We start from the raw sequence: 24,138 nt of genomic DNA, 5'->3' as shown, positions 1-24,138 counted from the left end.
AGGTCGCTGTGCTTTAATAGGTATTTTGAAGTGGAAACTAATTTGAATCTGAGAAACCCATCACTAGACCTAAAAATTCAGTACTTCAGAATAAAAGATAATATATTGAGTTGATCCTACAGAATCTGAAGATACAAATGCCAATAAAATCACATTAGGATTTATTGTTCAATATTTTTATATACTACCAACACAACACCTGCTGTTATGCGGCAGATTTCTTATATGCATCTTTCTGAAATGTAATAGAAATCACATTCCTTCTGAAAATCACAGCATAGTCAAGCACACCTTTAAAAGCAAAACAGGAGCACGTCTCTGCTTTGACTATGGTAGTCTTTGTTTTGCACAAAGTATAAAAACCAGACATTACCTGTACATAAAAGGTTCGAGAAGTTGTTACAATTTCAAAGAGATTGTCTCTCATCATTATATCACTGTAAACGAAGCACAAAAATAGTTCAACAAGCGAGTTCAACTTTCCCACTTTATTTCACAGAGACTCTAGGATGGGCAGAGAGCATTTGCTGTCTGAAGATCTTTGCATTTCCTTATCCCTCTACTGTTGTTTGGTAAATACTAAGTACAAAAAAGCAAACCAGCTTTCCTTACTCACTTTAGTCCTAAGACTCATTAATTTACAGAGGCATGTGTGATACTATATCCATTTTTTCTTGGAACATTCTAAACCATATCATGTTAGGTTGAAAAATATTTATTGTTCAAATTTCTGTAAGTTTCACATATATTTTATGTTTTCATAAAGTATTAGTCCTGAACAGTAGCCTGGTAAAAAAACCAAAACCCATATCCACCATAACTACTATAAAGGCAATTAATTCCTTTGTATATCACCCTTTGGTGGGAGGGAAACAGCAGGAGAAAGAGTGTTCTCATCTAAATTTAGATGAGTTATTGGCCTCTAAAGGTTTAGAGATTACATAAGCAGAATAGACTCCTAAAATTGCTGCCCCAAATCAGACAGCGCCTATGCATCTCCAAGTCCTGACTGTATGAAATTCCTTTGTTTCACCCTTGTCCAATGCATCTACACTCGATTGAATGTTACAAGTTTGAAACGCACATTAATAGAGAACCATCAAAACCAGTTTGATGCACAAAACTGCCTGCTGTCCTAGAAATAAAGTATCACACATGCATACAACAACTGAAGGAATCAAAGTTCTCTGTTTTTCCAACTAGCAGCCCGGTCATGACAAAGCAGCATACTACATCCCATATAATGGCATCAGTGCTTCTCTCCTCACCTTTGTTTGCATTCCTGAACTTTATGGACCTCCTTAAGTGGTATAACCCGGAGAGGTTCCTTTTCCTGAAAATAAGGTAAAGATATTTTAGTAGAGTATATCTAACAACTACAAGACAGTCAGAAAACCAGAGGTCAGGAGAGCTGACAGCAGCAGAGTCAGATAAATGAGACTTTCAAGGCAGTAATTTATGCATAGGGTGGTGGCAACCTAAATTGAAGTTGCTTTTGTTAAGTATTAAACTAACAATGGCACTTGCAATGAAGAGGAAGCCAAATTAAGAAGTAAAAAACCCCAAATCATTCATTCACCTTACTGTAAAGGAGACAATCACCCCAAGCAGATCATAAAACTGAATCTGGCCTCAAGCAGCTCATTTCAGTACAATTGTCATTATATATATTTGCTCTGAAATGTTACATGATACTTTGTTAATTGTACTGAGATGGCTTTAAATACAATTAACTGTATACTGTACTCAGTATAATTAGAAATTACACACAGAAATCAGTGATACCAAAACCTGTAACAGAGCAAGAATTCTTAAAGCATATGAAAATCCTGTTACTGCAACAAAAATAAGTGCTACAATTCTGTCAAAGAGGGAAAAAAGTGAGAACATTCTAACAGAAATACTTTCACTTTTGCCATGACAACATGATGTCACACATACTATTACATTTTCCTGTGGTTGTTGCAGTCAAAGACAAACAAACCCACTTATTTTACCTCCTACTGTGTTTCCTTTAAGCAATGTTACAATGAACAACTCCAGTTGGCTTCAGCTTATGGACAAAACAAAAGCTATCAGCTTTGAATGACTTTCTCTACAATTTCTATTGCATATGTTTAAGAGACTTATGTTGTTATAGCAAACAGTGAATGTCACCTAAATATAACCATCCTCAAATGCCAGTTTTCATTAGATCACTTGTCTCTATAGCAGATCAAATGTATGGAGCTTAAAACTTGGTGTTCTCAGTTATTTTGCCCCTCTTTCCCTCTCTCCCCTTCCTGCTCCTTCCTAGGTTCACTCATCCATTACAACAGAGTTTTAGAAGTAATAAATCAATTGTGAACTGCAGGATCATCCCTGGAATACAGACACCTGACACAGGAAGCACCTATTATCCCCATCTTAATAGAATCATCAGACAGTTTTGAGTTCTTCCCTATGAGGATGCTGAGGCGCTGGCACAGGGTGCCCAGAGAAGCTGTGGCTGCCCCATCCCTGGCAGTGTTCAAGGCCAGGTTGGACACAGGGGCTTGGAGCAGCTGCTCCAGTGGAAGGTGTCCCTGCCTGTGGCAGGGGTTGGAACTGGATGAGCTTTAAGATCCCTTCTAACCCAAACCAGTCTGGGATTCTATGAAACACTAAGTGTGTGTATTGCTACCATCTTTCTAGTATATTCTCACACAGTACAATTCTTCACCGAAGGTTCTGTTTGTTTGTGAGCAGTCTGTGCTCAGATATATATTTTTAGAAATAAAAATAGGTTTATTATAGGCAATGAGTCAGAACTGCATTATGCTGACAAAAAGATAATGATGCAAGACTGAACTTCTGCTACTGTTTACTCTCTTGTCAAAATAAAGCAAAAGTTCTCTTCAGGAACAGCCTAAAATTTGGGTTCTTGACATTTTGCATTTTACAGTTGGCCTGTAAATTCAAACTTCCATAATTCATAATACTCTACAACTCAAGAACTCATTCCTTAGCTACAGATTTTCCCATACTTATTAAGTGTGTGATTCCTTTTCAGGGAAAACAGACTGCTTCCAGCATCAGCCACTTAATGTTGAAATGAAGCCTGAAGGCACTTAAGATTTGATCAAAACTGGTCAAAAGGTTGAAGAGTGATGAGTGGCAAAGAAAGATCATGAAACCAAAGCAAACTCTCTAAGTGCTGCTGCTGAATAGCAGAGTTTTTTGCCTGTCTTAGCTGCCACGGTGACATGAGTGAAGGGAAAAGATCCCATCATTTGTATGATAAACCACCCCATAATTCTACCTTGAAATTCAGAACTGCAAGATGATAGTTTTGTCTCTCTGCATAATGATCAGCTATTTCAGGAACACAGTGAGTACAAAGTGACATAAAATACTAATACAAAAATCAGGGTGATTGTAGAATACAGCCTATTCCTGTTCATCAGTGCCCTACAAAAGATTCCCCAAACAGAAGACTGAAGTCCAAGTTAACAGCCACTCTATTAATTATTTTCCTCTTCCCAATCACAGAAAATTGAGTCCAGAGCTGCAGGAGCAGCACAGCACAGCACATTTTTCAAATATAAATGTATTTCTTTTGATATTCTTGCGAGTATCACTGGAAAATAACACACATGGAAGAACTTACCAGTTCAGACTTAAAATACCCTATTGTGTTCTCATCTAACTGAAAGTATCTTCTCTTCCAGTTCTTCATCTGTTAAAGGAAAGAATAAACATGTATGTATTTGATAACATGTAAATATATTTGTATTTTATATATTATTCATCAATTTATAATTTCAACTTCTGGTTCTAGTTTATATTTCTAATAAATGGTATTGCATAATCCCCATCTATTTAAGTATTAATCTATAATGTTTATTTTTAATATATCACAGACATGTTTGGGTTGGAAAGGACCTTAACGCTCATCCAGCTCCAACCCCTGCCACAGGCAGGGACACCTTCCACTGGAGCAGCTTGCTCCAAGCCCCTGTGTGTGTTATGTTTACTAATATAGTGTCCCCAAAATAATTCTGCAAGATTCTGCCCTATTCAGTTTTTCTTTTTAAACTGTTAAAATTAAAGATTCTGGAAGCTATTTCTGTTGTAAGAATTGTTCAGCAATCTCCTTTGAAACTGTAGCAACTCAGCGGCACAAATACCCACTGGGAATGTTAAAAGACAGTACATTCACAGAATCATAGGATGAAAGAACAGTTAGGGTTGGAAAGGACCTTAAGATCATCCAGTTCCAACCCCCCTGCCATGGGTTTCTAGTTTAGTTTTTTAAATTTTATAATAAGGAATGTTATAGAAGAAGCTTCATAATCTAAGATAAAATTAGCCTGCGAAGTCACGAAGCATCTTGCTTAATCTGAACTATCTGTTCCTTCTATTAGCAAGGCATCATGTGAATAGTCCCACTTGTGTTAGTCAGTCTGGCGGATTGTATAATTCTTCCTCTGAGCTGCAACATTAGCTTTTCTGAAGTGTTTTAGGGATTTAAAAAGCATGCAGGCATTGCACTTCTGCCTTAATTTAGATGTTCTAATATGGATCTCTATATAACTGCAGGACAGAATAATTCCTAGCTGCATGCACTAACCATGACATGAAAGCCTCTGTGCACACACTTTTCCTCTCCAAACATCTCCAACAACATAACACTGAAGAATGTTATGAAAAGAAGTAACACAGGAATGAATTACATGCTACTGCAGGATGAGCTCTCTCTTAATAGTGTTGGTTGTGCTAAAGTTACCAGCAATTATGTCTTTCTTATTTAAATCATCTATTCGGTAAGTAAAACTACCACCTTAGGCCCTTTGCTCTCAATTAATGGAACACACGGATCTCAAATACTTACCACTGCTCCTTGTTTTACACAGTAACCAGCTTTGATAATAGCATTATCTGGGGGATGCTTAGCAGAAAAATAAGGAAGGTGACTTTGCGACCGTTTCAAGTAATTACTATCACCCCCTTCACTGCACTCACTGGTTTCTTCTTTCTAGAAAAAAGCAGGAAAGTTCAGAATACTCTGTTTTTTCTCTAAAGGTCAAAGAATAACAGTACTAGTTGTAATAGGGAAGAATTGCATCAGCCCATGCTGACAAATCCCACTTCCAATTTGCCTGAAAGGCCAAAATACTTCAACTGATATCTAAAGACAAGTAATGAGACTCTCCAGAGGCTCTTGCCGAAGACTTGGCAAGCTCCATTTAGAAACTAAACCAAGAAAGTGCTGCATATCCTCAAGCAATATTGACAGACACTCAATGAAGAACATTACAGACCTAAACCCAAGATATATCCATGTATTTAGGGCAAACACACAACATGACTAAAGGTAGAAACACTAGAAGTGGCTACATCAGAGAAAAAGCTATTTCTAGGACCATAAGACACATCAGAATTCACCAACTTAAAACCAGTTCAGGTGTATACATGTAATTTACATGATATTGATCCAATCTGTAGCTTTTCAGCTCAGGGAACTTCCAGAAACAGATATAGGTCTACATCTTTAACACTTCATACATTCTTCTCCCACGAGCTTATCCACTCTCTCATACTCAGGCATCCACCCCATTTTTGGCAAGGAGTACCTTATGTTTTATTACTCACTGAAAGAAGAATGTCTTCCCTTTGTTTCACCTGGTTACACCATTAGCTTTGTTTAAAAGCCTGTAGCTCTCATACTGGAACAGTTACACATGGACCAGTTATCCTTCAAATTTCACTCTGAACCTTTCCAGTTCTTGTTTTTAAGGTGAAAACAAAACTGGTCACACTAATCAGCGTCTGGTCAAAGACAGGACATTTGCTGTTTTGCGCCTTACCCTTTTACTAGCAACTCCTAGTATTTGTGGGGCTTTTCCTCCAATGTTACTGAACATTAAGATGATGTTTTCAGAACGTGTCTGTAAATCTAACCTCTCAAGTGGAAATGGTTATTTCACAATCCAGTATTTTCTATAACAACTAGGATTGTTTTCCCCAAAATCCATGACATCATATTTATTTTCATGGAATTTCACTTCCCATCTTATTTGCCCACGCATGCCATCTCAGAAGGCCCTTCTGCAACAGTTTAATTTGCTGTCATTCTTATTACCTCTAATAATATTGTGTACATATAAGCAGCTGACATAATCCACTGACATAATCACCTCCTTTTTTTGTAGACTTTTCCTGGCAGTTAAAAGAAGACAGAACTTTGGCACTGTTACCACCAACAGTTCATTTTACATACACAAGATGTTTTCAGCACACTAACCAATATCTCTGAGCAAAAAAACCCCAATACTCAAGTAATTATTTTTAGTCTTGTATAATTCTTTTATAAAGATAATAGAACCTTCTATAATAAAATCCTCAAAAAAACCCAGCATGTATCAGTAAGACATGCACATCAAAAGGTAAGTCCTCAAAGCAAGCTATATTGTGATACATAACCTATTTGCCTGTCAAACAAAGCTTCCCCTATTAAATAACAGCCCACTTGCTTTAAAGGTCTTACCTGGGTAGGTGTAATGATAGGAACACCACCAACAATTTCTGTCCTGTATGAGACTTGCTTCTTTCCACCTGGGCTTTCAGCTTGACGATTTGCATTATCCACCTGACACAGAGGATCAGACTGCTTTGGTACCTGAAAGCAGAAAATGACAACGTAAGTTTTATGAAGACTTAAAAAAGCTCTGATCATTACTCAAGAATGTTTCATTTGTCTTTAAGGAGGATTTAACAAATGTTCTCTAATTGTAAAAGGCTAGGAACAGCTTACACGAATACTTGTTGCAATGGCTTTAGTTCTTGGAAGATCTGTTGGCAATAAGGACATTTCACCAGATGCCTTGACATCTACAGATCTATTCCCAGTTTTGCTGTAAGTGCTATAGCTGATATTCAAGAAGCACTGCTAATATTTAGAAGAGCTAGTTCTTTATTTTTTACTTCCTTTCAGTTTCAGTAGCAATTGCTTTAGACTGGGGATGCCCCAGTGCCTGCAGAGCCAGCACGGTAATGCCATAAATATGGAGTTACAGCATTGAGACTTGTGTCAAAAAGGATGCCTGACCAATGTGACATATGCACTCATATTCCAAGACTTGGCATGAAGACTGTGTGCACCTCCACGAATCCTGCATATATTGCTAAATTCTGTCCAAAATGAGCCTAACTAGCTTTAATTCTCTCAAATGTGGAACTAAAGCAATCAAAACACCAGAGGAATCTAATCTCCCAATAAGTGTTTTGATCTAGAATGTTTACTCAGATTTCTGAGTTTATGCAAGAAGTAAATACCTGCAACCCAAAAAATGCACTGACTGGCCACCTAAGACATTTTTATTTATCATCTCCTTTCACCCCCAGTGTTAATAAAGTAAATTTGACTTCAACAAGTAAAATGACCTCAACAAGAAGAGATCAAGAGTCTCACACCAAAATACCCTAGCCAGCAACCTGATGGATATTTAGACAGGACATCAGATTTCTTCAGAAAGAAGGGACATGCAAATTGTCTTTACACAGTGAATTACCATCCAAGAGCGTGGCACATTCAAAACTTCAAATTGAACTGATCTAGACAAAAACAAAGCTACTTTATAGTCTGCTGTGGTTATAGTTCCTATGCCCAGGACTACTTATTTTACAGAAAAACAACCTGCAAAGAAGTACAAACAGTCCTGAGAGCACCAATGTCAGCCTGGGACAGCTTCCCCCTGGCCAAGCGAAGGTGGCACTCAGCAGCTTGCTCAGCTGTGGCACTGGGCTCATTCTCACTTCCACCCTCCCCATAGCCTTGCACAACACCCATCTTTGCCAGCACATGTAAAAGAGGGCCTCATTCACAGCCAAGTTTGGTGCTGAAAGAGAAGACTTTTTACTTCTGCACACAGATCATGGGCCTCAGCCTTTCAAGAGAAGGTGGCTGTAGCTGCAGCTTTATGGGTTAAGTGCTGCAGCTGTCACAAACTCCTACTTAAAATGTTACAGACCAACCCCACAATCACCTTTCGACAGGAATGCGTTTTCAAACAGCACTCAAACAGGTACGCGATGTGCTAGACTGCAGAGGTTCATAGCTGTTTGGAAATTATCAGCATTCAGAATACTGAAAAATGCAAGAAATCTTGTAGGATTACAATCTACAGCAAGTACTGCTCTTGTGAAAATTCAAAACTGAATGATCTTGGTCCTAATGACTTCACCAGCCATTTCGGATGCAAGTTAAACATACGACAACTAGGTTGCGCACTAAATTCTAATGCGATGCCATTCATTCTTTGTGTTTCTTGAGCTGGCAACAACTCAAGCCTGGTTGTGGTGTGTCCTCCTTATGAAAAAACTAAGTGAGAAGGCTCTGAGATTCTGTTCTTTTATTTATTAATAGTAGTAACATTTTTATACCTCAAAACAATGCAAACAACTCACGGAAACATCCTTAGATAACCTACAAATGAGAAAGCTGATGACAACAAGCATGAATGTGTGCAACCACATTCAGAATCCTTTCTTTGTAAGGGAATGCTCTCAAAACAGTTGTCATCACTTCCCAAAACTGGACAGAAACAAAACCATTTCTTCTGCCTCCTGCAAAGACTGAGGTAATATGTGAGGTTTTCTGTCATGTGATAACCAGCTGTCCTGATGCAAACCAGGAAAGTAATTTAATACTTATCAGAAGAATGCAGTAATGTTTCTTTGACTGGATGTTACTTGAAATAAGGAAAGAGCCTTTGGAATGTGCCATAATGTGTTTGCTTAGTATTTAGTGATACCTTAAGAAGCATTTTTGACAGCAGGCAAATGCATGTGTATCTTCTCCCTGCCTGTGTTTGCTGGATATTTCAATTAATATTAAATGTGTAGTTAACTTTAAATTATTAGAACCATCATATGCTGTAATGAGAACAACCACATTTTTGTCCAATTTCCAAAGCAAAAAGTGAAATAAACTCAAGTGTGAGGGAGTTCTGCACAGTCTTCTAGGTCTTGGAAAGCCAAGCCAAGACTTGTTTGTAGATATAAAAACTACTGTAGCATAAAAAAAATGGAAGCAAAGCACATTTAAGCATCTTGAAACAGTCACCGTTTGAAAGCATTGCTAAAGCACTTACTGTGATTTTGGTAGCTTTGTTCAGAACATTCACCCATTCAACCAAGTCCTGCTGATCATTGGCTTGTAGAAAGTATTTTCTCATCCCTGCATTCATAACTGTTGAAAGCCATTGTGAAAAGTTAACAAACAGTGAGATTTAAGAGCAAACTTAAGAACTTCATAAAAGATTTGATTTCAGATGAACAAACCAGTTGTTTTTCTTTCCAAAAAGTCATTTTAAGATATATCCATCCACTTGACAGGTTTCCTTTATTCTAAAAGAACCCCTATTTTTCTTCCTATTTTCTAAGCATCATACAGAATTTGTTTGAGTCTTTTTGTTACACAGAAAAAGCCTCGAATTTTATCAGAGCTTTCCACAGCTCCACTTCCCTTTTCTCAATTTCTGTAAGCAACAAAGTTTTATACCTGGGGACTTCTACAATTTCTCCTGTTAACCCTCTGACCAGTATCTGTTCTCCTTTGCAACAAACTCAATGTCACGATGATCACTGACTAGTATTTTTTCTTTAAATGTGTGGAAAAATCAGTATTGATTAGTAAGTATATGATGCTCTGGACCAATCACCTTTAAAGAGCCAGAATATAGAAGTTGATTTTACTTGAGTAACTTGCCAGAAAAAGTGTATTCTGAGTAAGTTTATGTACCTGGCAACACCTAGCATAACTTTATCCAAAAAGGATAAACATATATTTCTGTGTACCAGTAAAAACATCATGGTTAGTTTTCTCACAAATTCTAAGGAATTCTGTTGAAATTAGTTTTAGGGTGAAAAGTGACTAAAACCTTCCCAGAACTTTAAGGTCTGAAGAGATTTCACTGCTCTACCTATAACAGTTCTTCAAGTCATTGTTAACAGCAAACATATGTATGCCAGAAATATGCTTTTTACTCTTCTATCACCTTTCTCCCCCAGGTGGATGAACCAAACAGTATTAGATGCAAACATAAAGTCAAAACACAGAACTGTATAATGAATTAACTGAAACAATTCCCAATGTTTAAATAAAATTATAATAAATGTAAATTTTTCCTCTAAAAAGCATCAAAACCACTTTCATAAATCAGAGCTATTCAAAGCTTTCAGTTAGCATCTTGCATCATTAAGGCTTTTTAGAGCTGGCCCACTGACAAGAGCAACTTTCCACCTGATGAAGACAAACACCTCTCCACATGCATGTGCAGAGGAATCTGTAGATGGCACTGAACTAACACGCTAGGCACTAGTCTAGAATCCCTGAAGCCTTACACACAGGTGTGATTAGTGTTTCATGGGCTTCAGCACAGAGACTGCATAAGTCTGGTGGAGTTGCCTTTCTGGGCCTGTACAACACTCCACATGGTAAAGGACACCTTAAGTAACTGTCTTCAACCTTTAGGCATTTTTAGTACCTACACCTTAGCTAGAAGTCTTGCATGAATACAGCCACAGAGAATAGTTATTCATAAACAGAGCAGAGGCTGATTCCAGTCTCTACACATACTTTTGTGACTGCCAATTGCTTGTCAAAAACCATGGAATTATGTTAAATTCTGTCCAAATTACGTTAAAGGGGGTTTTATGATTATCTAAAGCTTTACTCAAGTTTCAACAAGTTGAAGTATCAAGAAACCTAGCAGGTACCCCAAAAGCAAATTCTTCTTCTTCAGTGCAGCAACAGAAGCTGAAATTTTTAGGTGAATTAACTCTTTTATGAGTAATACAGACTGAAATAGCTAAATTACTTGTCTTCAGAGCTGACAGGCATGCCATGCTTCTGAAAGCACCCAGCGTTTTCCATTAGCTTATTAATGCCTCAAAAACGTCAAGCATCTGAAAACCAGCTCTCACCTACTCCTCAATGAACTGCAACACAAAAAGCCACAAAAACGCCTTATGAAGAAGCCAGCATCTCCCTCACACTAAAGAAGAAACAGCAAATATAAGTAATTTTAAAACTATACACTACCAGCTATATGTAGTGAATTACAGAACATTGTATTTGGTTTTGAAGAACGCACTTGATAACATATGCTGTGTGCAAGAACTTACCAAAACAGAACTCTGCCTTTGGCCTTAGCTTAGTTGCATCGCTCACCTAGTAAGGAAATTCAGATTATAAATACCACTGTGCACACAAAATGTACATCAGATATCACATTTTTCTCTTTCAAGTGGCTACATTTGAAGATTAGCAGCATAGCAAGTTTGCAAGATGTAAAGATATACAGACATAACAAAATACACTACATAAAACTCAGTTCAAGATGTGCAACCTATGGTAAGAGACAGCTTAAGCCATATGTTCCCGTTCCTTAAGTTGAAGGATTCATTACCAAATGTTGAAATCTGGAAACATAGCATTTCTACTTTTAACACCTGTATTTTTAAGTTTTTCATCTCAGCTGAAGATTCAAGGACATTTCATACTGTCAATGACACCAGTTGTATTTTGGTTCATTAACATGAAAAGAATAGCAGCCACTTCAGAAGTCTCTAAAATGTTGAAGTGTTGGGGTAGAAGAAAAGCAAGGAGTCCTGTTTTGAGAGAGGCATTGACATTTTTTACATTACAGAGCACTTCTATCAAGGGTGAGGGAAAAGGCAAAGCAGCCTCACATCAAACCCCTTTTCTGGGCCAGAAACAGGAAAAAAACACATACAACATAACTACAAGAACTATGGAAGTTAGAGCATCCATCCAGGAGGCACATTTGAGCTGTGGCAAAGGTGCACACAGGCACAGGTGACCAGCCCTGCTCCCATTAAAAGTGAGACACAGGGCTACAGATTTCTGAAGGGGACAACAGTGAGGTCTGGGGCAAAGAAAGCCCAGAAGAAAACCAGGAAGAACATGAACAGGTCTCCACAGACATTTCTGTACTCGTGATATAAGCAGCATGAATAATATCTTTTACAAGAATAAGAAATAAAATAGAAGGTGGGAAGATTCAGTAAGACAACATGAAAAACAAAGGAAAGATGAGAAATGAGCAGAAAACCAAAAGGTCAATTATTTTACTCCACTTTTTAATACAGTTCCCACTACAAATTTAATGGTGGAGACTTTTTAGGTTTCTTTCAGACATATTTGCATGTGAGTGTATATAAAGTGTAATGAACCAAGTAAAAGTTAGCAACCTTGCTGTTCTATTAAAGAACATTATTACTTGCAAATTATCACACCCAAAGACTTAATCTTCCACTTCATAAAGAGCCTGTCTTTTCTGCAGGACTAATTGGAATTCAAATAGTCATAAAAGAACTGAAACATACGGTTCAGAAATATTAATACCATGCAGCACAAAGAGCTGGCATTTGGAACCACAAAACAGACACAGACAACAGAGTAATTAGTCTGCTCTTATTTTAACCTGGTACCATTGAAGTGTCTGTAACACTTCTCTAGAATTCAGGAGCAGCAGACAAGCAAAAGGCTTCCCATGCACTATGTAAAAGGCATTTGAAGCTGTCTAAAGTTGAGGACTTCAGGAGTTCTCACTAATAATTTAGCACCAAGTGTCTTATGCATCAGCTTACCTTTGAAATATAGGTAAGTTTAATGACTCCCACAGGTGGAGATCCAGAGGGAAGATTCTGCAACAAATCACGTTACAAAGTGAAACTAGTTTATTCTCATCTCACAGTCAGTGTTTATGCATAAAAAGCAAGTAATTGCCCAAACAAAAAGCAAAGCCTATGTGTTTTTATAGACAATACACAATGTATGCTTGGAACAGGATCTAAGGTACTTGTTTATTGTACACACATCTGTTAACCAACTAAAAACAGAAAGACTGCTAGAAACAATACAAATAGTAATTGTTTCAGAGGTTTATGTATTGTACTAAAGGAAAAAGGATTCTTGCAGGTCTGCATCCAGGAAATCCGGAAAGGATACTTTTTCCTTAACAGATGGTGGACTCTTATGTATTTTGACCAGGGCAGGCGGAAGGGACAAGAAGTGACATTCATCTATTATGTCAGATACTTCAAAGGCTGTCTCACATATTTTCCAAACAGATTGAAAAATCACATCTTTTCATTTAATCCTAAAGTCATTGCAGGGAAAGACCATGACACTTCCTAAAGCTGCAGTTAAGCCTCAGTATATATATCCAAAAAAGGAGCTCTCTGTTGTTTTAACATACTATTAGTCTTCACATTAGGGTTCGCAATCAGCTAGTAGCTTACAAATACAAGAGTTAAAGAACTGAACAACACAAAAAATGGTTAACATTTTCATTCATTCTGATGGAACAGTCTTCCTTATTCCTTTAAATAGAGTGTTGTTTTCCATTTACTTTTTTCACTGAATCCTAGAACAATTTGGGTTGGAAGGGACCTTAAAGCTCATCCAGCTCCAACCCCTGCCACAGGCAGGGACACCTTCCACTGGAGCAGCTGCTCCAAGCCCCTGTGTCCAACCTGGCCTTGAGCACTGCCAGGGATGGGGCAGCCACAGCTTCTCTGGGCACCCTGTGCCAGCGCCTCAGCACCCTCACAGGGAACAGTTTCTCCTAGTCTGTAATCTAAATCTCCCTTCTGTTACTTTAAAGCCATTCCCCTTTTCCTGTCATGGCACTTTATGCTGCAATATCATTCTTCCCTCTACAGGCCTCCCTGGAAGCCCTAAGAATGATACTGCATCTTCTTGCTGATCCTCTTCCCAACTGAAGTGCTCTTCCCTATTCCATAGCACCTAATGTACATCCCAAATAAGAGCCTTAACGCTACCTACAGTCAGAAAGACAGATGCATATTGGTTTATACTCCATGCATATTTCAACATTAAGAAGTAGGTTCTCACTATAGGCTTACCATAGACTAGTAACACTGAAATTGATAAAAAAATAATTCCTTTCATTCTGCCCAAATAAATTAACTTTTACTTTATCCAACATATTTACACCCCAGCATATACCAGTTTTATATTAAGACAGTAGTGTGGTTATTGGTGGGCTTAAAACCGTTATTTTCACAGCTACAAATAGAGTACTTCTATCAGCAGCAAGGAGCCCAGTGAAGCTCTGCACACACCATAGACTCATCTTACATGAAGAGTTTTTCATCACTTCAAGGATTTAGAGTTGCCTCCAACACAGCTGCTCTATAAAAACCCCACTGCTCTCCAAAACTAAAACAGTGGAAGAACATCAAGCAGCTTCAATGTGCCTCTTGTAAGGCACCCTTTGATTTGTCCGTGGATGCTAACATTATAAAATACATATGAAAGCCTAAATTAAAACCTCTATGAGGTGTGCAGTGCAAATATTAATGTTAAAACCCTGAAGAATTTAAATTTCTACAGCATTTCAAGTTTCTGCCCACATTCCCTGCTTAGATCACAGGAGAAACTGAAGAAAAGAATTGCTTCGTCTCATTCGCTGAGATCAAACATTTGATCTCAGTGTTTGATCTCTTCTTTCCAGAAATTCTTTCTTCTTTCTCCTCAGTAAGAACTGCTGAATGCTTCAGCCACAAGTCACATTCACATTCATGGGGCTGCACACTGTTTAAACATCTTTTTTTGCTGTTTGGTTCCTTTGAACAGTAGATTTCTACTGTGTTTTAACTCTGGTCTTCCTGGCAGAATGGTACACGAGTATTCTCCTGGCAGAGGGACCCAGATCCTGTGCTTTCACTGTCTCTGTACCCAAACCTTAAGCTATTATCTGTTCTCCTCTGTGCTAGAAAACACACTGATGCATTTACACTGTAAAAGTAGCTTTTACATAAAGGATGCTCTTCATCATGCTGGATAGAAGCTTTCCTCATTCATCTATCACTCATGCTGTACTGAAAATGGAACATCATTAGAAATTGCTTTTCAGTGACTGGTTTTGTTGGGGTAAAGTAATGCGAAACACATAACTGACCCACGTAAGGAAAACTGCATAGTTCCACAAAAGGTTACAGGTGAATTACAAGATATGTGTAGTGAAACAAGTATGTGATCTGGTTGTATCATACAGCACTAACTAGTGCCTGAGAGAACCTGTAATGAATACTCAAGGCACTTAATGTATAGTACATCATGATTCAAAACTAATGACCGATTTCTACATGTGATCAAATTCAGATTCCTGTCTTATCCCTAAATCTCCAGTCAATATTTAAATTCCATATATTGGGAATTCACTGATGTTCAGAATCATAGAACGGTTTGGGTTGGAAAAGCCCTTAAGATCACCCAGTTCCAAACCCCTGCTATGGGCAGGGATGCCTTACACCGGATCATGCTGCCCAAGGCTCTGTCCAGCCTGGCCTTGAACACCGCCAGGGATGGATCATTCACAACTTCCTTGGGCAACCCATTCGTTCCAGTGCCTCACCACGCTCACAGGAAAGAACTTCTTTACATCTAACCTGAACTTCCCCTGTTTAAGTTTAAACCCATCACCCCTTGTCCTACCGCTACAGTCCCTGATGAAGAGTCCCTCTCCAGCATCCTTGTAGCCCCCCTTTCAGATACTGGAAGGCTGCTATGAGGTCTCCACGCAGCCTTCTCTTCTCCAGGCTGAACAGCCCCAACTTTCTCAGCCTGTCTTTGTACGGGAGGTAATTCACTGATGCTCAAGTTGTTGTTAATGTTTCACTATTAAGTGCAATTGTTAATATTTTACATAGAAATATGAACTATATTTTTTTCTTTAAAAGACTGCACATACAAGAAACACTTATTTAGAGCTATTTTATTTATGTTACATTTTCCCCCTTGCTTCCAGGTCCATAAGACAATACTAAACCCCATTTTTCTTAAGTAAATTTGTTCATCTGAAAACATGGAAAAGGGGAGAGAGCCAAGAAATTCCTGCCATGAACACCTCACCTGTGGGTTATCCATGTACCACACCAAGCTGTCTTCTCGCGTGTCCAGAATGAAGTACCGCCGCAGAAACTTCCCACTATTCTCATTTTCTTCAATATCCAGGAATCCACAGATGCGATTCTGACGATCCACATAAGGCATTTCTGACCCTGGACATCACACTGCAGAACAAGAAGCATAGAAGTCAAGCAAAGTTCCTCCTTACTAATTTTAAGCCTGTTCTACGCCTACCCACGACATTTTGAGCAGTTTCAACTTGTAGTTAAAGAAGCTTCTACAGAAGAGTAAGTGAAGCGTAGCTGTTTCCCCCCCCCCCGCTATCACCACTGAGTTTTTAGATAGGTCTCTCCTACTTCTTTGAAGCATATACTTAGGATATCTAATACCCTAAATGCAAAGACACAAGTGGTAAGTAGTTGATAGGCATCAAGACTAGCTTCTGCAAGATCACTAAAGAGTAATCAAACATTCTCCTTCACAACTTGCACAAAGTTGAGCTAATGTTAGGTTTACACTTCCTTCTTCCACACTGCCTTTCATGGTCAAGAAAAGATCTTTGTCAGCAGCTCTACTGCCAACGTTGATTTCTCTTATTTTGCTTAGGCAAATTCAACAAAAAGGCTTTTAGAAACATTGCTCACATTTTTCTCCTCTCCTACAAAGAGAAGTTCATGGCTAACAATGTCTAAGAATAGCCAAGTTTTCATCCTTACACATTAAATAATAATCAAAATGAAGTTGTACATGCAGCAGCAAAGATGTGAAGGCACTTGCTAGCTCAAAACTGAACTCCTCCATATCCATGTGGTGCTAAGTTTGAGGGTTGTAGGCTTGGTTTTGATTTTATTTTGGGGTTTGGTGGAGGAAGGTTTGGCTTTTTTGCTGTTTTGCTTTAAACAAATAAGAGTTATAAATCTATCCTGCTGACCACCTTTTCCCATTTCGTCTGCTTCACCTTTTATGGCTCTGTCTTGCTGCAGGCTATTGTATCATGGTTTCTTGCTTCCTTTTATTTTACAGGACAGTCATTTTACCTTCAGAGCCATGTAAGACCAAAAGGATATTTGCATACTCAGCTAAAAATGGCAATAACTCAACATTTAAATATGATCAAAATCAGGCCAGTGCCAATCTTTCTCAGGGCTTGGAAGAAACAATTCAGTCTTCTTTCCATTTTGTTACAAACCCCAGAAATATAGTACATAACTCAGAAATACTACAGGTCAAAAAATATTAAACATGAGCCATAGAAGGTTTAAGCACTTCACACTTTTTGTAACAGCTTTCACTGTGTAAGATGGAAGTTTCTTTTTAATATTCCTTAAAATTGTCTACCTTTACTATTTCCTTAAAGTTATTCAATTTAAATATAGTTATCTACACACACACGAGGCAGACACCAGATAACTATCTGTAGCTATTGATATACCACAGTAAAACATGATATATGGTTTCTAAAGTGGTTGGGGGAATCAGGTATGCAGATAAGCACACAATTATTTTGGGGGGATCAGATACACAAACATATAGATATATGCTTGTTTTTACAGCTGTAATTTTGTATGACTAAGTAGAATACCAGTCAAATTTTGCTTCAATTACTTTGAGAAACATTTTTCTTTAAATCTATTATTATGAATTTGATACAATACTGCACAATTTTAAGTCATTTAACTCAATCTGTAAACTAACTAAGCCTTTTTGTACCCAGCACCAAACTAATCCTCTGATGCATCAGGGCATCAAGTCTGGCATTAGGGATCAGATCTACCAATCTCAATTCAGTAGCTGAAGAGATTATACTATCATGGTGATGACAGACTATTAGAAACATTAGTGGTTTGAATGGTTTTTAATATAAGCTGTTAAATTCTCAAGTTAAATGCATTCTTGCGTATAACAAAGTTAACACACTTTGTATTGAGATGCAAGACATCAATATAGCTGTATAGCTACAAGGACATTGATTGTGTATAACCACTTGATTAAGTGCCTCACGGCTTTGTTTTATTTTCTGTCTCCATCAGGTTTATCTCCATATTTAAGGTCAGCATTTAGGTTTAAATCTTCAAAGGCACAGGGCTATTCAATAAAGTAACAAAATTTTCTAAGCTAATCTAAATTTTACTGCTATGTTCCTCACAATTTAAATGTTGCAGATCTAAGCTAAGCTCTGTAACCAAGTTATAAGTAACAGCAAACCCGAACACTTGAGCACTCTTAAGAAAAATGGCATAATTATAATGAACATTCATCAGTAATTCACATGCTGGCTCTTGGGTTCACTTCACACTGGAGCAACATCTCACCATAAGCACGTCTGCAGCTAGGGGCAAGCTTAAGGGTAGATGTGCTCTAAATGATACCTCTAAGCTGGCAGAAGTTGGCATCTCACATTATTTCCATTTAAATGGCTATATAAATTGTCATCTCCTAGTATTATCCTAAGCTGTGCCCAGTGGTCCCTCAACCACATACACAGCCCTGCCAGGACACCATTTCAGCCTAATATCAACAGCTTCTGAAGCTCAGAAAAGCACCGTGCCTAAAAAAAGCCAATATCAGTGGCTGGTTTCCTGTTTGAGCAGGCTCAAGCTGTGCTGTCTGCAGATGTGAAGAAAACGAAATAATGAAAACTTGGGTTTGAAACAAGACACAGGTTGATTTAAGAGTTCTTGGAGAAAACCAACTGAATTCTCAAAGCACTTTTCCCCTATAGAAGAACCTATGTTTCAAAAAACCTTTTAAGAAAATGAAAGGAGAATACTCATAATGCTCCATTTTAAGCATACACTTAGCTAAAGTTAAACTACTCCAACAGTTAATAGGACAAAAGACAACAATCAAGATGCTTTCTCTTCTTGGTCAATAAATCAGTTTTCATAGGAAAAACACCCCTAAATTCATACAGGTTTTCTATTTCAATAGAAACCACTTCTAGCCTGCAAAATGACACTATTTGCAGTTCCTCTGTCCTCTAATGAAAATACAGGATAAACTATCATGAAGTGAAAAATTTCAGTTGTATAATACTGTTGTTTTTTTCAGATTAGTCTGAAATTCCCCATGGGATTACTGACTTCTACTGGACTGATGCTCTTTGAAGAATAAGAGATAAGAAAAAATCCTCTAGAAATTGAAATAAAACAAAATCCTGCAATTATTTTCCAGTTTTAAAAGTCTGCTTCCACCACATCACATCTTGGCAAGATTCCCCTGTAAATTAATACCAATTCCATTCAGCATTCATTAACCAACCACAAGCTGTAGTGCACATATAAAACAAATCAATTTGTGCCCTTCTTCCAGTTCCTAACGCAACTGAATGCCCATGACAAAACCACCGCTACAATAAATGCTCTTCCTGGCAACTCCAGAGAGACCAAAAGAGCAGCAACGATGGAATTACCACGTTACTACTTAAGACTCACAAAAGGAATTGCAGAACTCCAACGTCAATTCCTCAGGGTTGGAAATGTGGCTGGAACAGCACCAACCTAACAACTCACTGGAAAGGCTCTTCAGGATACAGATCCTGTCTTACACAGATATTTTTAATGAGATTATTATTTCAGGTGATTATAAAGCTGAAATCTCCAAGTCTGTGGATGTTTTAGAGCTCTTATCACATGCACAAGTAATTATTTTCTGCAGCACAGAACAGTGCTGCAAATCTGCCCACTTTTTAGATAAAATATTATAAAAGTATCATGATTTCTTAGAAAGAAAAGCTGCAGGCATGGAACCTGTAACAGATCACATACAGTTTCATTTTATTTTGCCTTCCCTCCCAAGGGTGCAGGGGAGGGAGGAGATGTGGGTCAATGACATAACGCTACTTCACAAAAAGTATCCCTGTGGTTCATTCCTTCTTGGTTCTTACCATAATCCACCAGAAGCTAAAATATTGTGTGCATTGACACTGCTATGTAAGAATCCATTAAACTCTCAGCTCCTTAAAATCCCTTCTTGGAGGGCTGCGCTCTAATCCAAACAGGGCTCATTCTTTAAGCCTTGCCTCCCTCTTTCCAGCACAATGTATTAATATAAGTAGGTACATACCTCACCAACCCAGCTTCTCTTCGATTTCCCCCTTCTTTTCCTCTGAGAAAAGAAACAACATTTCTATCACAAACTGAAGGCTGCCCAGCCTCCTGGGCACCACTCTAAATAAAACCCACAGCTCACCTCCCTGTCTCTCACTGTGAATGCACAACTGCACACACAGAACCTGCAGAGGCACACAAGCATCTCGCTTTCACCATTTATAACACACTGCTTCAGCTCTCTACATTAACTTCTATTTTTAGTTTCACGCCAGCACCTGTTCTTCAGCTCACCTCCTTAACAGACTAACTGCAGCCTCTGTATCTTCAAGTACAAAGTCCATGCAAGACTATTAAGTGGCATGCAATGTAACATTTCTACAGCCCAATCTCTCCTTTGACAGCTAAGGCTCAGCTGGGGCCTACAGGGATGATGAGGAAGGGACTCTCATCAGGGACTGTAGTGATAGGACAAGAGGTGATGGGCTCAAACTAAAACAGGGAAAGTTCAGGTTAGATATAAGGCAGAAGTTCTTCACTGTGAGGATGCTGAGGCGCTGGCACAGGTTGCCTAGAGAAGCAGCAAATGCTCCATCCCTGACAGTGTTCAAGGCTAGGCTGGACAGAGCCCTAAGTGACATGGTATAGCATGAGGTGTCCCTGCCCATGGCTGGTGGTTGGAACTGGATGACCTTAAGGTCCTTTCCAATCCAAACTATCCTATGATTCTATGAATTCCCATAAGTAATCACAACCCATGGACCACCAGCTTGCTAAAGAAGGTGGAACTTCATACAAATAAAATACCATCCAATAGGCTTTGCGCTACCCACCTGAAAGCTTAAGCAGACAAGCAAGATGAGCACTGCTCCTTAATACCTTTTAGCTTTATTTGACACTTGCTTTCCCCAAGCTTTGTGTATAATTTTATCATCATTATTTTTTCTCTAGAGTAACAATTCTACTTCCTGCTTTATTAGTGTATGGGCATTCTGAACTTTGGATTCAACCTGCCACAGGAGGTGACTTTGGGGTTCCTTTTCTATGAGCTAAGATTAAGAAACATACATTACCTACTTAGTCATCTCTTTGAAATGATGAACAGCATTCATAAAACTACGACTTGATAAATATAAAATGATGCCTGAGTCATGCCCATCCTTCCTCCCCACCCCCTTTTTAAGCTCTGCTATTGACACTAGCTCCACGGCCTCAAAGGGAAGGCAAGCAGCATTTCAGCAATCCCCTGGCCTTCCTGCACTTCCAGGGACAGCTTCATTATTGAGTGCTCTTGGCTTTTGCCTAAGCAATTACTATCAGCTTCCTGCTGTAAATCAGCTACTCTCCAGTTGGTCACCTCCTTTACTGGCCATTTACTCCATTTACTGACTCCCAAGGGTAACGGATGAGTTCAGACTGTCCTGCTGATACCCTGAAGAGCACAGCAATGAAAGCTTTCTTCTTGCATACGTTCAGGACAACAAAGAAGGAAGGGAAAAAATCCAACCCTGAGATAAGCAGCTCAGAACAGCCTTAGAAAACAAGTCATATAAATCTTCCAGGACAGTTGTTCCTTTATTTTCAGCCCCTTGAAACCCTTTGAGGAGAGGCAGAACACTGTATAGATAATTTAAACTGAGAGACAATGTCTCTGCTCATCTTTCACAAACCTCTTAAAGCCACAATCTGCTAAATATTCAAAACATGACAGAAAAACACTAATCCAGGAGCTGGAGACATTATTTGGCTGCATTTCTGATGACAACCAAAGATAATTTAGAATCATAGAATAGTTAGGGTTTGAAAGGTCCTTAAGATTATCCAGTTCCAACCCCTGCCATGGGCAGGGACACCTCACACTAAACCATGGCACCCAAGGCTTCATCCATCCTGGCCCTGAACACTGCCAGAGATGGACTGTTCACAAGCCTCCCTGGGCAACTCATTCCAGTGCCTCACCACCCTAACAGTAAAGAACTTCTGCCTTAGATCCAATCTAACCTTCCCCTGTTTAGTTTCAACCCGTTACCCCTTGTCCTGTCACTACAGTCCTTAATGAAGAGTCCATCGCCAGCACCCCTATAGCTCCCCTTCAGATACTGGAAGGCTGCTATGAGGTCTCCACGCAGCCTTCTCCATGCTGAGCAGCCCCAACTTTCTCAGCCTGTCTCCATACAGGAGGTGCTCCAGTCCCCTGATCATCCTCATGGCCTCCTCTGGACTTGTTCCAACAGTTCCATGTCCTTTTTATGTTGAGGACACCAGAACTGCACACAATACTGCAAGTGAGGTCTCACGAGAGCAGAGTAGAGGGGCAGGATCACCTCCTTTGACCTGCTGGTCACACTCCTTTTGATGCAGCTCAGGATGCAGTTGCTTTCTGGGCTGTAAGCGCACACTGCAGCCGGCTCATGTTCATTTTCTCATTGACCAACACCCCCAAGTCCTTCTCTGCAGGGCTGCACTGAATCTCTTCTCTGCCCAACCTGTAGCTGTGCCTGGGATTGCTCCGACCCATTAGGACTGACTGTTTAAAAATTACCCAAAGATCCTTTACTGAATCATTCTTATTCTGGAGGACACAACAGACACTGTGCTTCTGGTTAAGCAGAGGAGACATGACTTTGATTTGCTAGATGCATATGAAACTATTAGCAATGTTTTAACTACATCTACAAATGAGAACTAGAAGTCTCCAAATTTAGATTCCAAAGTGCTCAAGAAAAAGGAAAAATGCAGCTGCAAAAGGCCAGTATTCACCTGGAAGAGAATTCCAAAGCGTAAGAAGTTAACCTTCAATATTAAACAACATGAAATAAGTACCAGTAGCACTAACCTCTCCTATCCCTGATCAAACTATGGGTCATATCAAACAATGCATCCCTGTTCCAGTACCTGACACAACCTCCAGCCAGACCACAACCTAGAATCATCATTTGCACTGATGAATCATCTAAAAACCATCTTGTCCTCAAAATGTATCTGATCCGTTTTCCTGAAAGACTTGTTACATCAGGGTAAGCCAACTGTTCCCTCTTTTTAGAGTGTACTTTTTCAAGTCAGAAGACTGCAATTTTATTCATACAGTCACTAAACGGTTTGTGTTGGAAGGGACCTTAAAGCTCATCCAGTTCCAATCCCCTGCCACAGGCAGGAACACCTTCCTCTTGACTGTGTTGCTCCAAGCCCCATCCATCCTGGCCTTGAACACTGATAGGGATGGGCAGCCATATTCCATATTATCTACTACCTAATTTCCACAGCATTAATCCCAGCTGCTTTCACCATGCACATTTAACCAACATTTATTAAAATATACATTTTACAACAGAAATGCATCTTACCATACAGCTGATACATCACTATACACTGAATCCAGTAAAACCTTCAACATCCTAAGACCCTTGGTATAATAATATACCAAAATAAGAAACACTTTGCTCAAACTGAACTGAGATGAAGTTATCATCCACAAAGAATGCATGAACATAAAGTACCACCTCCTTCACTAATGCACTGGCAGTTAAGGTTTTGCAGTCTCCCAACTCCAGACACTGCTCAGAGAGCCACAATCAGTTACCACAGAAAATGACATCAAATCCATGCACAGCTTATTCATCCTTAGACTAAACTGCAGTAAAGTTACCTTTGTCCAGGTAAAAATATCAGTGTGTTTTACAGGAAGACTGGAATTCAAAGGAAATCATTCTGAAGTTGTCCAAATCCATCATCTACTGGCCTATTTCAAACAGTGATCCGTACACTTCACAATGGAACAGACTGGTACTTCCTCAAAAACATCTGCAGGAATTTCTGTAAGTGACGTTTCATGCTCTTAATTTAACTCTTTCCCTCCATTTTTAGATATTTGTAATAGCAGCCAAGCACTCTGGGATACGGTGAAATGAGGAAACACACTGCACAGGATGCAAAATTCCTCTCTATCACTGATCTCTTAAGACAGCCATAACAAAAACCTTATCTATTAATGTTTTCGTGCCTAGATAAACCATGTATTGTAGATGTCCCTCTAAATGCACTGAGCTAATGCAAATCAAAAGAAGCCTCCTGTGCACTGAGGCCATTATAAAAGACACTCTTGAAAATGTATCTATTAATAACTTATGAGTGATGATTCTGGCCTAGAAAGCAATAAAGTAAAAT

The 24,138-nt window shown here is 38.9% G+C and overlaps 1 protein-coding gene across 8 annotated transcripts in view; it reads right to left on the bottom strand.

The window, feature by feature from the left end:
* PLEKHA1 (pleckstrin homology domain containing A1) overlaps nucleotides 1-24,138 on the bottom strand; it is a 39,811-nt gene that overhangs the window by 6,690 nt on the left and 8,983 nt on the right. For 7 of the 8 annotated variants that reach the window (XM_031053795.2, XM_031053799.2, XM_031053800.2 and 4 more), the window contains exons 2-10: nucleotides 15,929-16,089; nucleotides 12,637-12,693; nucleotides 11,149-11,194; nucleotides 9,114-9,211; nucleotides 6,509-6,640; nucleotides 4,853-4,996; nucleotides 3,629-3,697; nucleotides 1,269-1,333; nucleotides 374-437 (exon numbers count right to left, since the gene is read on the bottom strand). In XM_031053795.2, the coding sequence (XP_030909655.1) occupies nucleotides 374-437; nucleotides 1,269-1,333; nucleotides 3,629-3,697; nucleotides 4,853-4,996; nucleotides 6,509-6,640; nucleotides 9,114-9,211; nucleotides 11,149-11,194; nucleotides 12,637-12,693; nucleotides 15,929-16,069 (816 nt within the window). In that variant the 5' untranslated portion in view covers nucleotides 16,070-16,089. Of the gene's footprint in view, nucleotides 1-373; nucleotides 438-1,268; nucleotides 1,334-3,628; nucleotides 3,698-4,852; nucleotides 4,997-6,508; nucleotides 6,641-9,113; nucleotides 9,212-11,148; nucleotides 11,195-12,636; nucleotides 12,694-15,928; nucleotides 16,090-24,138 lie in introns of those variants that run through there. The other variant, XM_034061827.1, reaches the window with a different exon arrangement.

Source organism: Melopsittacus undulatus, chromosome 4 (assembly GCF_012275295.1).
Source record: "Melopsittacus undulatus isolate bMelUnd1 chromosome 4, bMelUnd1.mat.Z, whole genome shotgun sequence".
Lineage (NCBI taxonomy): Eukaryota > Metazoa > Chordata > Aves > Psittaciformes > Psittaculidae > Melopsittacus > Melopsittacus undulatus.
Note: the sequence above shows the minus strand (reverse complement) of the source record. Positions and strands in the feature narration are given on the sequence as shown.